Source organism: Plectropomus leopardus, chromosome 4 (genome assembly GCF_026936395.1).
Source record: "Plectropomus leopardus strain MGB_pleo_1.0 chromosome 4, ASM2693639v1, whole genome shotgun sequence".
NCBI lineage: Eukaryota > Metazoa > Chordata > Actinopteri > Perciformes > Serranidae > Plectropomus > Plectropomus leopardus.
In genome coordinates, this window is record NC_142179.1 from 767,501 (window position 1) to 777,500 (window position 10,000).

Sequence of the window (10,000 nt, forward strand, 5' to 3'; positions counted from 1 at the left end):
CAACACCTCTTACTGCAAAATCCGGCAGACCAGGCCGGCTGGAGAACACGTTTTTCTGCTGTAATCTTCGGAGCTGATCTTCATCAGACTGAGCGACTCGTTCAGTCACTGAACCAGCAGCCGATGACACGTCCGCCGCAGTCATCAGCTTTAACCTCACTGTGATTGGATGCTTAATGTGCACGTAAACTGACATAAATGGTCCTTAAGTTTGGTAAGAGTCAGACTTCCTGTACCGCAGACATAATCCACGTCGGGTTCAGTGCTGCAGAAAACATTCGAGCAAACCTGTTAAACAGCTGCTTCCTGTCTTTATGCTAAGCTAGGCTAATGGCGTCCTGACAGCTGAGACGCCTCGCTGTCAGGAGACAATAAAAACTCTTCCCAAAACGGCCCCTTTGACAGCTGATGAGGAGGTAAACTTGAGTTCTTAGACGCCAAAGACCTGCTGTCGTCCTCTGCAGGAGCGAACCAGCTGACTCTACGGATGACGTCATCTGTGTGGTTGTTTTGTCTTAGGGCGTCTTTCCATTAACCCTCAAAGTGCACCAATTGAAATTGTGAATCTACCTAATGGAAATATGTCAATTAAAAAAAAAACTCCCATTTATGGCAAAAAAGTTTTTCCACTCATATTAGGTGGTATTTCCAAAAAAGCCATATTTGTTTAAACTGCAGTGGAAACCCTTTTTAGTCTTTTCTAGGTCACATGACATTGTGAGGTCACATGATGCTGTGAGGTCACATGATGCTGTGAGGTCACATGACGCTGTGAGGTCACATGATGCTGTGTCTGTGTGCTTGTCAGTAGGAACTGGCTCCCTCATGATGCAGCAGGAGCTACAAGAGCTGTTATTGCATCACATAACTCTGAGAAAGTTTTGAATCCACAATTCCTCTGTGAAATCGTGGACTACATCTCCCAGAAATCCCTCATACGTGGCCACTCCAACATATAAATGGCTCTTCTTTCCATCACGGCTCCATAACACGACTACGTGACCTTGGATTGGAAATAATGACGGCTAGTTTGGTGGCTGCAATAGAAATAAAGCTGCTGATGTTTTGAACATCCATCGCCATGGTTACTGGGATGTTATCACCAGAGGAGAAGTCACATGACATCACTCAGTGGAAACACAGCTCCACCTTGAGTTTTATCAACATTTACTAAATATCGCCTCAGTTTTGTTCAGATCTGTGATGGAAATCAGCCTCCAGCAGCTCAGCTCGACGTGAAAAATCAGATCTGCTGTTAAACTGTGAACACCAGAAATAAAGACTCATGTTTGTGTCCCGATCAGCGATTTGATGTTCAATCATTTTCTGGTTTGAATCAAAATGTGTCAGAAGAAAAGCGTCTGAAAACTGCTGTCAGATGTCAGATTTTATCCCTGTGAAATCTGGATCCACATCAGTTTTCTTGAGCTGCATTCAGATGCTTTTCACAACCTTTGAAACTGGAGAAAATTAATTTGGTGTCTTTTAAACTGGAGAAAGGGCAATGGGCTCGGTATGCCTCACAAATTGCAAGAAATTAGGAAAAGGTGACAAGAAAATGCCCTGAAAATTTGTTGTTTTTCATTTATTTTTAAATAATTTAATGTATTCACAGATATTATTATTATTACGACCACCAGTAGTCTTATTTTTAAATATTTTTATTGTAATTTTAAGTATTTTTTGTGTGTGCATATATTTATTGAGACATGGATGTATTGTAATACCTTTTCTGAACTGCACAAATCTGCCCCCAACAAATATCCCCAATATTATCATAAAATGTTAATAAATAATGAGAAGAAATGACCCCTAAAATTAGCAAGAAAGTAGATCATAGTTACAGGAAAAGTCTCTGAAAATAAGTTCCAAAAAAAAGGGGGAAAAATAGTGTAAAGTTACAAGAAAAATATCAGAAAATAAGCAACGAACTTTAGCAAAACAAAAAGTAAAACATTACAATAAAATATAGCAAAAGGTAAGCCAAAAAACATTTGCTAAAGATTAATAAAACATTACAAGAAAAGTATCTGAAAGTAAGCAGAAGACATTGGAAATTTAGTGCATATGTTTATTGAGACTGGGATTTATTGTAATACATATTCTAAACTTCTTAATTACCCCCAGTATTATTGTAAAAAATAATTTAAAAAAACTTCACATATGTAATCAATATAAACTCTCCTGAAATGAGCCCATCCCCTCTGGAAACTAACTGAAACTAAACTGCATTAAAAACAAAAATCAAAAAGTAATAAAAACTTAAGAAAAAAACAAACAAAACTGTAATAACTTTGAGCAGTATGAAACATATAACTTTAATTCATTTGATTATTTAATTTTAATGTTAATTAATTTTATTTAACAATTTAATTAATTTAATTTAATTTGATTAATAAATTGTTGGTTGCGTTTTGTTTTAAGATTTAAATTGAATAAATTGCACATATCATTTATTTTAACAGTAAAAATAATCGTAGTGAAAAATACTCTTTCATAATAAAAACAGACTTTGTAAATGTGATTCATTTTTGTGAAGCGGAGGCGTGTTTCTGCTTCCTGTTGTCATTTTAACAGTCAGAGATGTCGCGCGGCTCTGTTGCTAGGAGACTCCCGCTCCTCCCACGCGCCGATGACGTCATTCCCTGACAACAAGAAAACTCTTTCTTAGCAACCGCTCGGTAAACGCTTCACACCGCCGCCGGTAAGACGGTTTTTACGGTTATTTTACAGCGAGAGGAGTTTTTACCGAAGTTACGCCTTCAAAGGTTTTTATTAATAATATTTTTAACAGTTAACGTTTGTTTCTGTTTCCTTCGATCCAAGAAGCTTCAGAGAAACGCGCGAAACTGTGAGTAACGATGATGTGATGCTAACGGGAGCTAACATGTCCCCGGCTGTCCCTGGGAGTCAGGGAGACTGTCTCACTGCCTGTCCGTCTGTCTGTCCGTCTGTCCCTCTGTCCCTCTGTCTGTCTGTTTATTTCAGTTTTCACATGGGAAACGTCTTCATCTGTTTGTGAGTTCAGAAAAAAACTTCATTCATTTTATGTTTTCATATTTTTGTGGTTTCAAAATGATTCTGTGGCTGAAACTATGATTACAATCAACTAATATTTAAGAATTACAGGAAAATATCTGAAAAATAAAGAAAAAAACATCAGCAAGAAACTAATGACAAATTTATAAGAAACACCTGACAATAAGTACAAAAAAGAACAACAAAAAATATTAGTAAGAAATGATAGAAATCAAAAAATAAGTACAAAAACAGCAAGACATTGCAAAAACAAGAAATGCAAAATATCTGAATCAAAGTAAAAACATTAGCAAGAAATAACTAAAAAATAAATAAGCAGAGAAGCTTTAACGTGAAGTAACATAGTTTTAACATAATCATACACATATGTGTATGATTATGTTAAAACTGTTAAAAATGATTAAATGATCTTTTTTTTAATCTCAAAATAATTATAAAAAATAATCAAATATCAACAAATTGTCACACACAAACATTTCCCTCTCACTGTGGTTGAGGTTGAACTATCAGACAGAAGCTCTGACCTCTGACCTCTGACCTGTAAACTGTGAGCGGTTTCAGTTATTATTGATTCTGTTTTTTATCAATAATCTGTGATGGATCTTCAGCTCCTGAATGTGATGTGTCCTCAGGGGGAACCTGCTTCAGTCGCTCTGCTGTGTCCTCCTGGACCTCCTCCTCACCCCCCTCTGCCTCCTCCTGCTCCTCCTCCTCCTCCCCCCTTTACTCCTCTTCTCCCTCCTGCTCTTCCCTCTCTTTCTCCTCCGTTCATTCCTCTCTCCTCTTTCTCTTCATTCTCTTTGTCCTCGTCTTGCTCCTGTTCCTGCTCCTGCTCCTCCCGCCCCTGCTCCTCCTCCCCCTGCTCCTCCTGCTCCTGTTCCTGCTCCTGCTCCTCCCGCTCCTGCTCCTCCTCCCCCTGCTCCTCCTCCTCCTGTTCCTGCTCCTGCTCCTCCCGCTCCTGCTTCTCCTCCCCCTGCTCCTCCTGCTCCTGTTCCTGCTCCTGCTCCTCCCGCTCCTGCCGCCCCTGCTCCTCCTGCTCCTGCTCCTCCTCCCCCTGCTCCTCCCGCTCCATGGACGAGACAGTGAGGCCGCTGAGGATTCCTCCTCAGATGTCCGTCTACGCCGACAAACACAACATCTTCCACCTGGTGCAGGTATTAACCCTTTAGTGTCGGCTTTAATATCACTCACTCGCATCAGTCTGCACACAAAATGCACTTTTTTAAATCAGGCTATAAAAATATTTTACATTAATATATAAATACATTAATAAATAAAGACTTACTGTAGGAGCTGAGCTGGAAATTCACTGATTACACTCAAATACACAATCTGGACTACATTTAGGACACATGCATCAACACACACAGTTATCACAACAGGAAGTGTGTGTGTGTGTGTGTGTTTCAGAGCCTGCTGTCCAGCCTGGTGATTGATCGGCCGGAGGATCCGATCAGGTTCCTGATCAGAGCGCTGCAGAGGAGCAGCGTGGACAGTAAGTCAGCGTGTTGCAGCAGCACACACACACTTTGTTATCCTCAGTGTTTTTTTCCTGAAAGGGTTAATGTAACTGATGATAACAACAACAACAATAATAATAATAAAAATAATAATAACTATGATGTGCAATATCTGATGCTGTTGTAACCCACGTAGAGAAAAAGTTTTTCCTCTTTTATGACCTGTAATTTAAATGCTTTTGTTTGTTTGTTTGTTTGTTTGTTTGTTTGTTTGTTTGTTTGTTTGTGTGGGTTATTTGTAATGGAAGGGCATAAAACAGTTAATATTGTTGAAGTGAAATGAGAAAGCAAACTTGTTTTTAAGGTTTGAAAAAGTGGTGTGTGGTGGTGTTAAATAAAGTCCACCCGTGTCCGCCTGCGTGCCACGAAACTTAGTCATCCTTAAATTCATTCTTACAAGGAGCAAAATACGTGTGCACATGCCATTTTCTGTTTATTATTATTATAATGTTTGACCTTTTTATTTATTCAACATGACAACATAAATACAACACGGAGGTCACGTTCACGATCACCAAACACGTCTTTGAGCCTTTTCGGGGACGTCCTCCGCAGTAATATTACCTCCAGAGCGCGCTGTGGCTCTGATCATGTTCCTCCGCTGATTACAGTCTAAAGAGAAGAGCACAAGAAATACACAAGTACGACAAAACAGGTATAGCACATACGTAAAATACTGTTGGCAACAAATGTGTTGTCCCCAAAAATGAAAAAGGCCAAACAAAAAGAAAAAAACAACAAAAAATAAAGAATGAAATAAAGCGGAGTGAAAATCAGATGCAGCAGTTAGAAAGAACAGAAACCTGATTTCACTTCACCAGAAAAACGTCCAAAAAAGGTGTTTAAATGACAAACATTCAGTCTGTGTGTGACGGAGGGAAATGCTCCTTTAACCCTTTGAAACCTGAACTAACTGGCTTGATTTCTTTGGAAGACTTCAGAAAAAGGAGCTACAGAACAAGAGCGTTTCCCCAAAATTAGCAAGAAATGACGACAAAGTTACGTTAAGATGACCTTTAAAAAAAGAGAGAAAAAGAGGAAAATTACCTAAAGAAAGTGTGAAAAAACAAGATGACGTATTTTCCCTGTAACATCATTTTAAATGTATAATTGTAAGAAAAGTAAATTAGAATTCTGGACATTTTTTCTCCTTTTTTGGAGAAAATCAAATAATCTCCCCACAGCTCATTTTCACGTCGTTTTCTTGTCACCGTTCACTTTTTTTTTCAGGCACTTTTTGCCAAGTTGCTGCTTTTCTTCCTTTTTTCAAAGAAATCAAAACATTTTCCAGGTTGAAATGCCTGTGAACGTCACCTGAACGCAGCACAGCAGCACAAAGGGTTAAAGGCGCACAGAGAGGACGCGTGCAGCCAGCAGGCGGCGCTGTGACTCCACAGAGCCGCAGGACCGCCACACTTCATGTTCCACTGCTTCACATGTCCACATGTCAAAATCGTCTCTAAACGAGCGTCTCAGTAAGAGGACACATTAACAGGGGACAGGAGGACAGCAGCTTTATAATGCGTCCTCTGCTGACCATATCAGCTGTTTGAGCTGTCCCCCAAACATCAGCAAAAAGACACCAGGCGTCCCTGCTGCTCCATCTGATTCTTTTAAAAGATTAAATTGAGAATTATTGTTTTTACTGTAGGTCTTTTCAGTCTGGAGACACTGAACCAAACTGTCTCTCTGTCTGTCTCTGTGTCTGTCCCCCTCTGTCTGTGTCCCCCGGTCAGTCCCCAGGGTGCTGCTGCTGGGTCCTCCCTCTGTGGGGAAACACTGTGTGGTGAGTGGACATTCTCAGTTGGACAGTGTCCTCTGTGTCCTCTGGGGTGTCTCTGTCTGGAGAACCTTTGACCTTTGTGTCACAGCAGAGGTCAAAGGTCGCAGCACAGTGGATGTTCACTAAATGAGCCGTTAGTGAGACGCTCCTCTCTGTCTTATGGTGTCCACGTTGTCCTCTCCGTCCTCTCTGTCCAACCTGGAGAATAAGACACGCCCACTGATGATGCAGCAGCTTTGGTCTCGGTTTCGTCTTATTTTGGGTCGAAACTCGCAACGGCTGTAAATAATTTCGAGGAAGCGGAGCCTGTTGGATCTGAAGACGTTTCCACGGTGACGGCTCTGACATGAAACACTGGACTTTTGTTGCAGTTTGGTCTTTCGTTCACGCGGCAAAAACAGCGTTTTGGTGCCTGAGCGCAAACTTTCGAAACCGGGTTCCTGAGTGTAATCTTTGAAAGTGCCATCGCTTCTGTCACCGTGGAAACCGCCGATGATCCTGTGAGAGCGGCGACGTCACGGCCGAAACGTTTCTGTTTTTAGTCTAAACGCCTCAGACGCATCACAGCACACTTCCTGTGAGGACGTCTGAGACGTGTCATCACTTCCTCCTCCTCTTCTTCTGTGGTTGTTGTCGCCCTTCAGGCCCAAAGGCTGAGTGCTGAGCTGAGAGCCGTCCATGTGACCGGAGACCGTTTACTGCTCGACCAATCAGAGCTGAGCGCACCGGCACGCCAACACACACTCACTGAGCAGGTACACACTCACACAGACACACACACTCACTGAGCAGGTACACACTCACACAGACACACACTCACAGCACCTCTGGGGGGTCCTGTGGTGTCTGGCAGTGGGGCGTTAGTGGATCCTGTGAGTCCTGAGGTTGTGAGGTTCTGGTCCGCCCCACAGAGGCTCCATCAGACCTCATCCATCAGACCAGGATCTGGAGGTCGACACCTTGAGCTCTCGGTTACGTTTCTCAGGTTGTTCCTGAGCAGTTTTTCATGCCACGCTGCCGTGTGTCACAAAATGATGAGTGTGTGTGTGTGTGTGTGTGTGTGTGTGTCTGTGTGTGTCTCTCTCTCTCTCTCTGTGCGCGTGTGTGTGTGTGTGTGTGTCTCTGTGTGTGTGTGTGTGTGTGTCTCTGTGTGTGTGTGTGTGTGTGTGTGTCTCTGTGTGTGTGTGTGTGTGTGTGTGTGTCTCTGTGTGCGTGTGTGTGTGTGTTCAGGAGCGTCCTGCGGAGCTGCTGCTCAGACTGCTTGAACAGAGGCTGAGAGAGGTCGACTGCTTCAGCAGGGTAAGACTGCGTTCACGGGTCAAAGGTCACGGCCTCCGTCAGGTTCCACGGTCGTTTGTTCCGTGTAGAACCGTAAACTGTCTGTCCCGTTTCCTGAGGTGATTTAATGTTTTAACGTCATAAACAAACAGAAACTAAAGAGGCTCCGGAGAGACGACAGCAGCAGCTTCCTCATCAATATGTATCGATACATCAGTGTGTGTGACAGCAGCTCTGCCGATGGTGGAGACACGTCTCTGAGACATCCCGTCTCACAGTCTTATGAGCCCGTCTCCCTCTGTCTCTGTCTCCCCGCGTCTCCGTCTCTGATCTGCCGCTGTGATGATAATAATTAGCGCTCTGGTCGCCACCGTGTCGTACTACGATTCCCAGCAGGCCGAGCAGCACGTTGGCGCGTCTCCCCAGAGAGCGGCTGATCAAAGGGACGCGCCGCTGTCACATCACGCGTGTTATTTTCACTCGGGCTCGTCCTCTCTGCTGCTCCTCATTAGCATCACGTCCTGTTTCCTGTCAGCGTTCATCAGGACGCCGAGCGCCGCTCTCTGATCGCCGTGAGACGATTAAAGAACGCGAAGCTGCTGTCAGCCACACACACAACAACAACACAACGCAACAACAACAACACAATAACACAACAACACAACAAACACACAACACAACAACACAACAACAATAACATAACAGCCACACAACAACAACACAAAACAACACAACAACAATAACACAACAACACAACAAACACACAACACAATAACACAACACAACAACAACACAATAACAACACAACAACAATAACATAACAGCCACACAACAACAACACAAAACAACACAACAACAATAACACAACAACACAACAAACACACAACACAATAACACAACACAACAACACACAACACAACAACAACACAATAACAACACAACAACAATAACATAACAACAGCAGCAGCAGCAGCACAGCCGCACTCGTCAGTCTGACGCGGTGTTCACACAGCTCCACACTCACAACCAATCAGGATGTTCTGCGTCGGCGGAGTCGGACGGACTTCATCAATAAATAAGAGGGATGTAACGATTCACTCAACTCACGATTCGATACGATTTTTTTTAAATACAAAAGTTTACAGAAAAATGATGACTGAACAATATTCTTTAATTATTTCAAACAAAAATTATTAAAAAATGCTGCATTTTCTCTTCTTTTCTGTATTAAATTAAAGGATCATTTTTTTATTTCTGAGGTATAAATGCAAAACACAAACTCTGCAATAAATGCATCTCTGTACATCCACAATGTCCCTGCTGTTAGAAACCTGTCCACTGGGACAGACGAGGCCGCTGAGGACAGGTTCGCTTTAGCGGAAGAAGCAGAGAGGACGAGTTTGAACGTCTAAGTCGGTCTTTTCTCACTCGCGGTGATGAGTCGGGCTCTCTCTTCTCTCTGAGCGGGGTCGCAGCGCGTCACTGTGGTTTGCTTTGGCCGTGTGTTTTTTTTTTTTTTGCCGTACAGTTTTTTTGTTTGTTGTTTTTGGGCTAGCTGTTTTTTTGGGTTTTTCTTTTGGCTGTGTGGTCGTGGTTAAGGTGTAATGTGTAGGCGGGGCTGACCGGAGCTCCTCGCCATGATGCCGGCTCTCATGCTGCATCATGTTAGTTGTATTATTTGCGTAGTTCAACACTCTGTTAACATCTGCAGACTGTGTGTGTCTTTCCTGTTATCTTCTCGCCTTTATGTCTTTCTGACTTAAGGAAGCTCAAATGTCGTCATACTTTGATTTGAAACCGGAGGGTTCGTCTTCTGTTTCAGTATCGCCTGTCGTGGGGTTTTGCTTCGTCTTATTTACGTCGGCGAGTTGTCTCTAGTCTCGACATGACGTAGGAATGTGAACACGTGATGTGGCGCATCGAGCAAGCGAAGTCAAAATCAGATTCCGCCCTCTGCTGTTCAAAAACACTATCGCGGTTCAGGACAGGAGTCACACTGACCGAACAGAGCTGCTGTCACATGACCACACGAAGCCGTGTGTGTGTGTGTGTGTGTGTGTGTGTGTGTGTGTGTGTGTGTTCACAGAGTGTTACAGTGTGTGTGTGTGTGTTCACAGAGTGTTACAGCGTGTGTGTGTGTGTGTGTGTGTGTTACAGTGTGTGTTTGCAGCCTCTCAGTGATCAGCAGTAAAGTGACGTTCAGCTCTCGTCTCTTCCTCTAAACTCTAAACTAACAGCAGCTTCTTTCAGCCTCCAGCCTGCAGCGTTTAGCTTCAGCGTTTAGCATTTAGCATCAGTGTTTAGTGTGTTTGTGTGTGTGTGTGTGTGTGTGTGTGTGTGTGTGTGTGTGTGTGTGTGTGTGTGTGATTAGCTGCTACTT

General features: G+C 43.0%; 2 protein-coding genes across 3 annotated transcripts in view; both read left to right on the forward strand.

Annotated features, from left to right (window-relative positions):
• Positions 1-1,300, forward strand: part of tsc1a (TSC complex subunit 1a) — an 18,197-nt gene extending 16,897 nt beyond the window's left edge. The window contains 1 exon segment of the mRNA XM_088076129.1: positions 1-1,300. This exon segment is cut by the window's left edge and continues 1,121 nt beyond it. The gene's annotated coding sequence lies outside the window, so the exon portion shown is untranslated.
• A 2,763-nt stretch (positions 1,301-4,063) lies between these two features.
• Positions 4,064-10,000, forward strand: part of ak8 (adenylate kinase 8) — a 15,487-nt gene continuing 9,550 nt past the window's right edge. The window contains exons 1-5 of one of the 2 annotated variants that reach the window (XM_088076126.1): positions 4,064-4,193; positions 4,450-4,534; positions 6,296-6,345; positions 6,987-7,097; positions 7,573-7,641. In XM_088076126.1, the coding sequence (XP_087932252.1) occupies positions 4,110-4,193; positions 4,450-4,534; positions 6,296-6,345; positions 6,987-7,097; positions 7,573-7,641 (399 nt within the window). In that variant the 5' untranslated portion in view covers positions 4,064-4,109. The remainder of the gene's footprint in view (positions 4,194-4,449; positions 4,535-6,295; positions 6,346-6,986; positions 7,098-7,572; positions 7,642-10,000) is intronic. The other variant, XM_088076127.1, reaches the window with a different exon arrangement.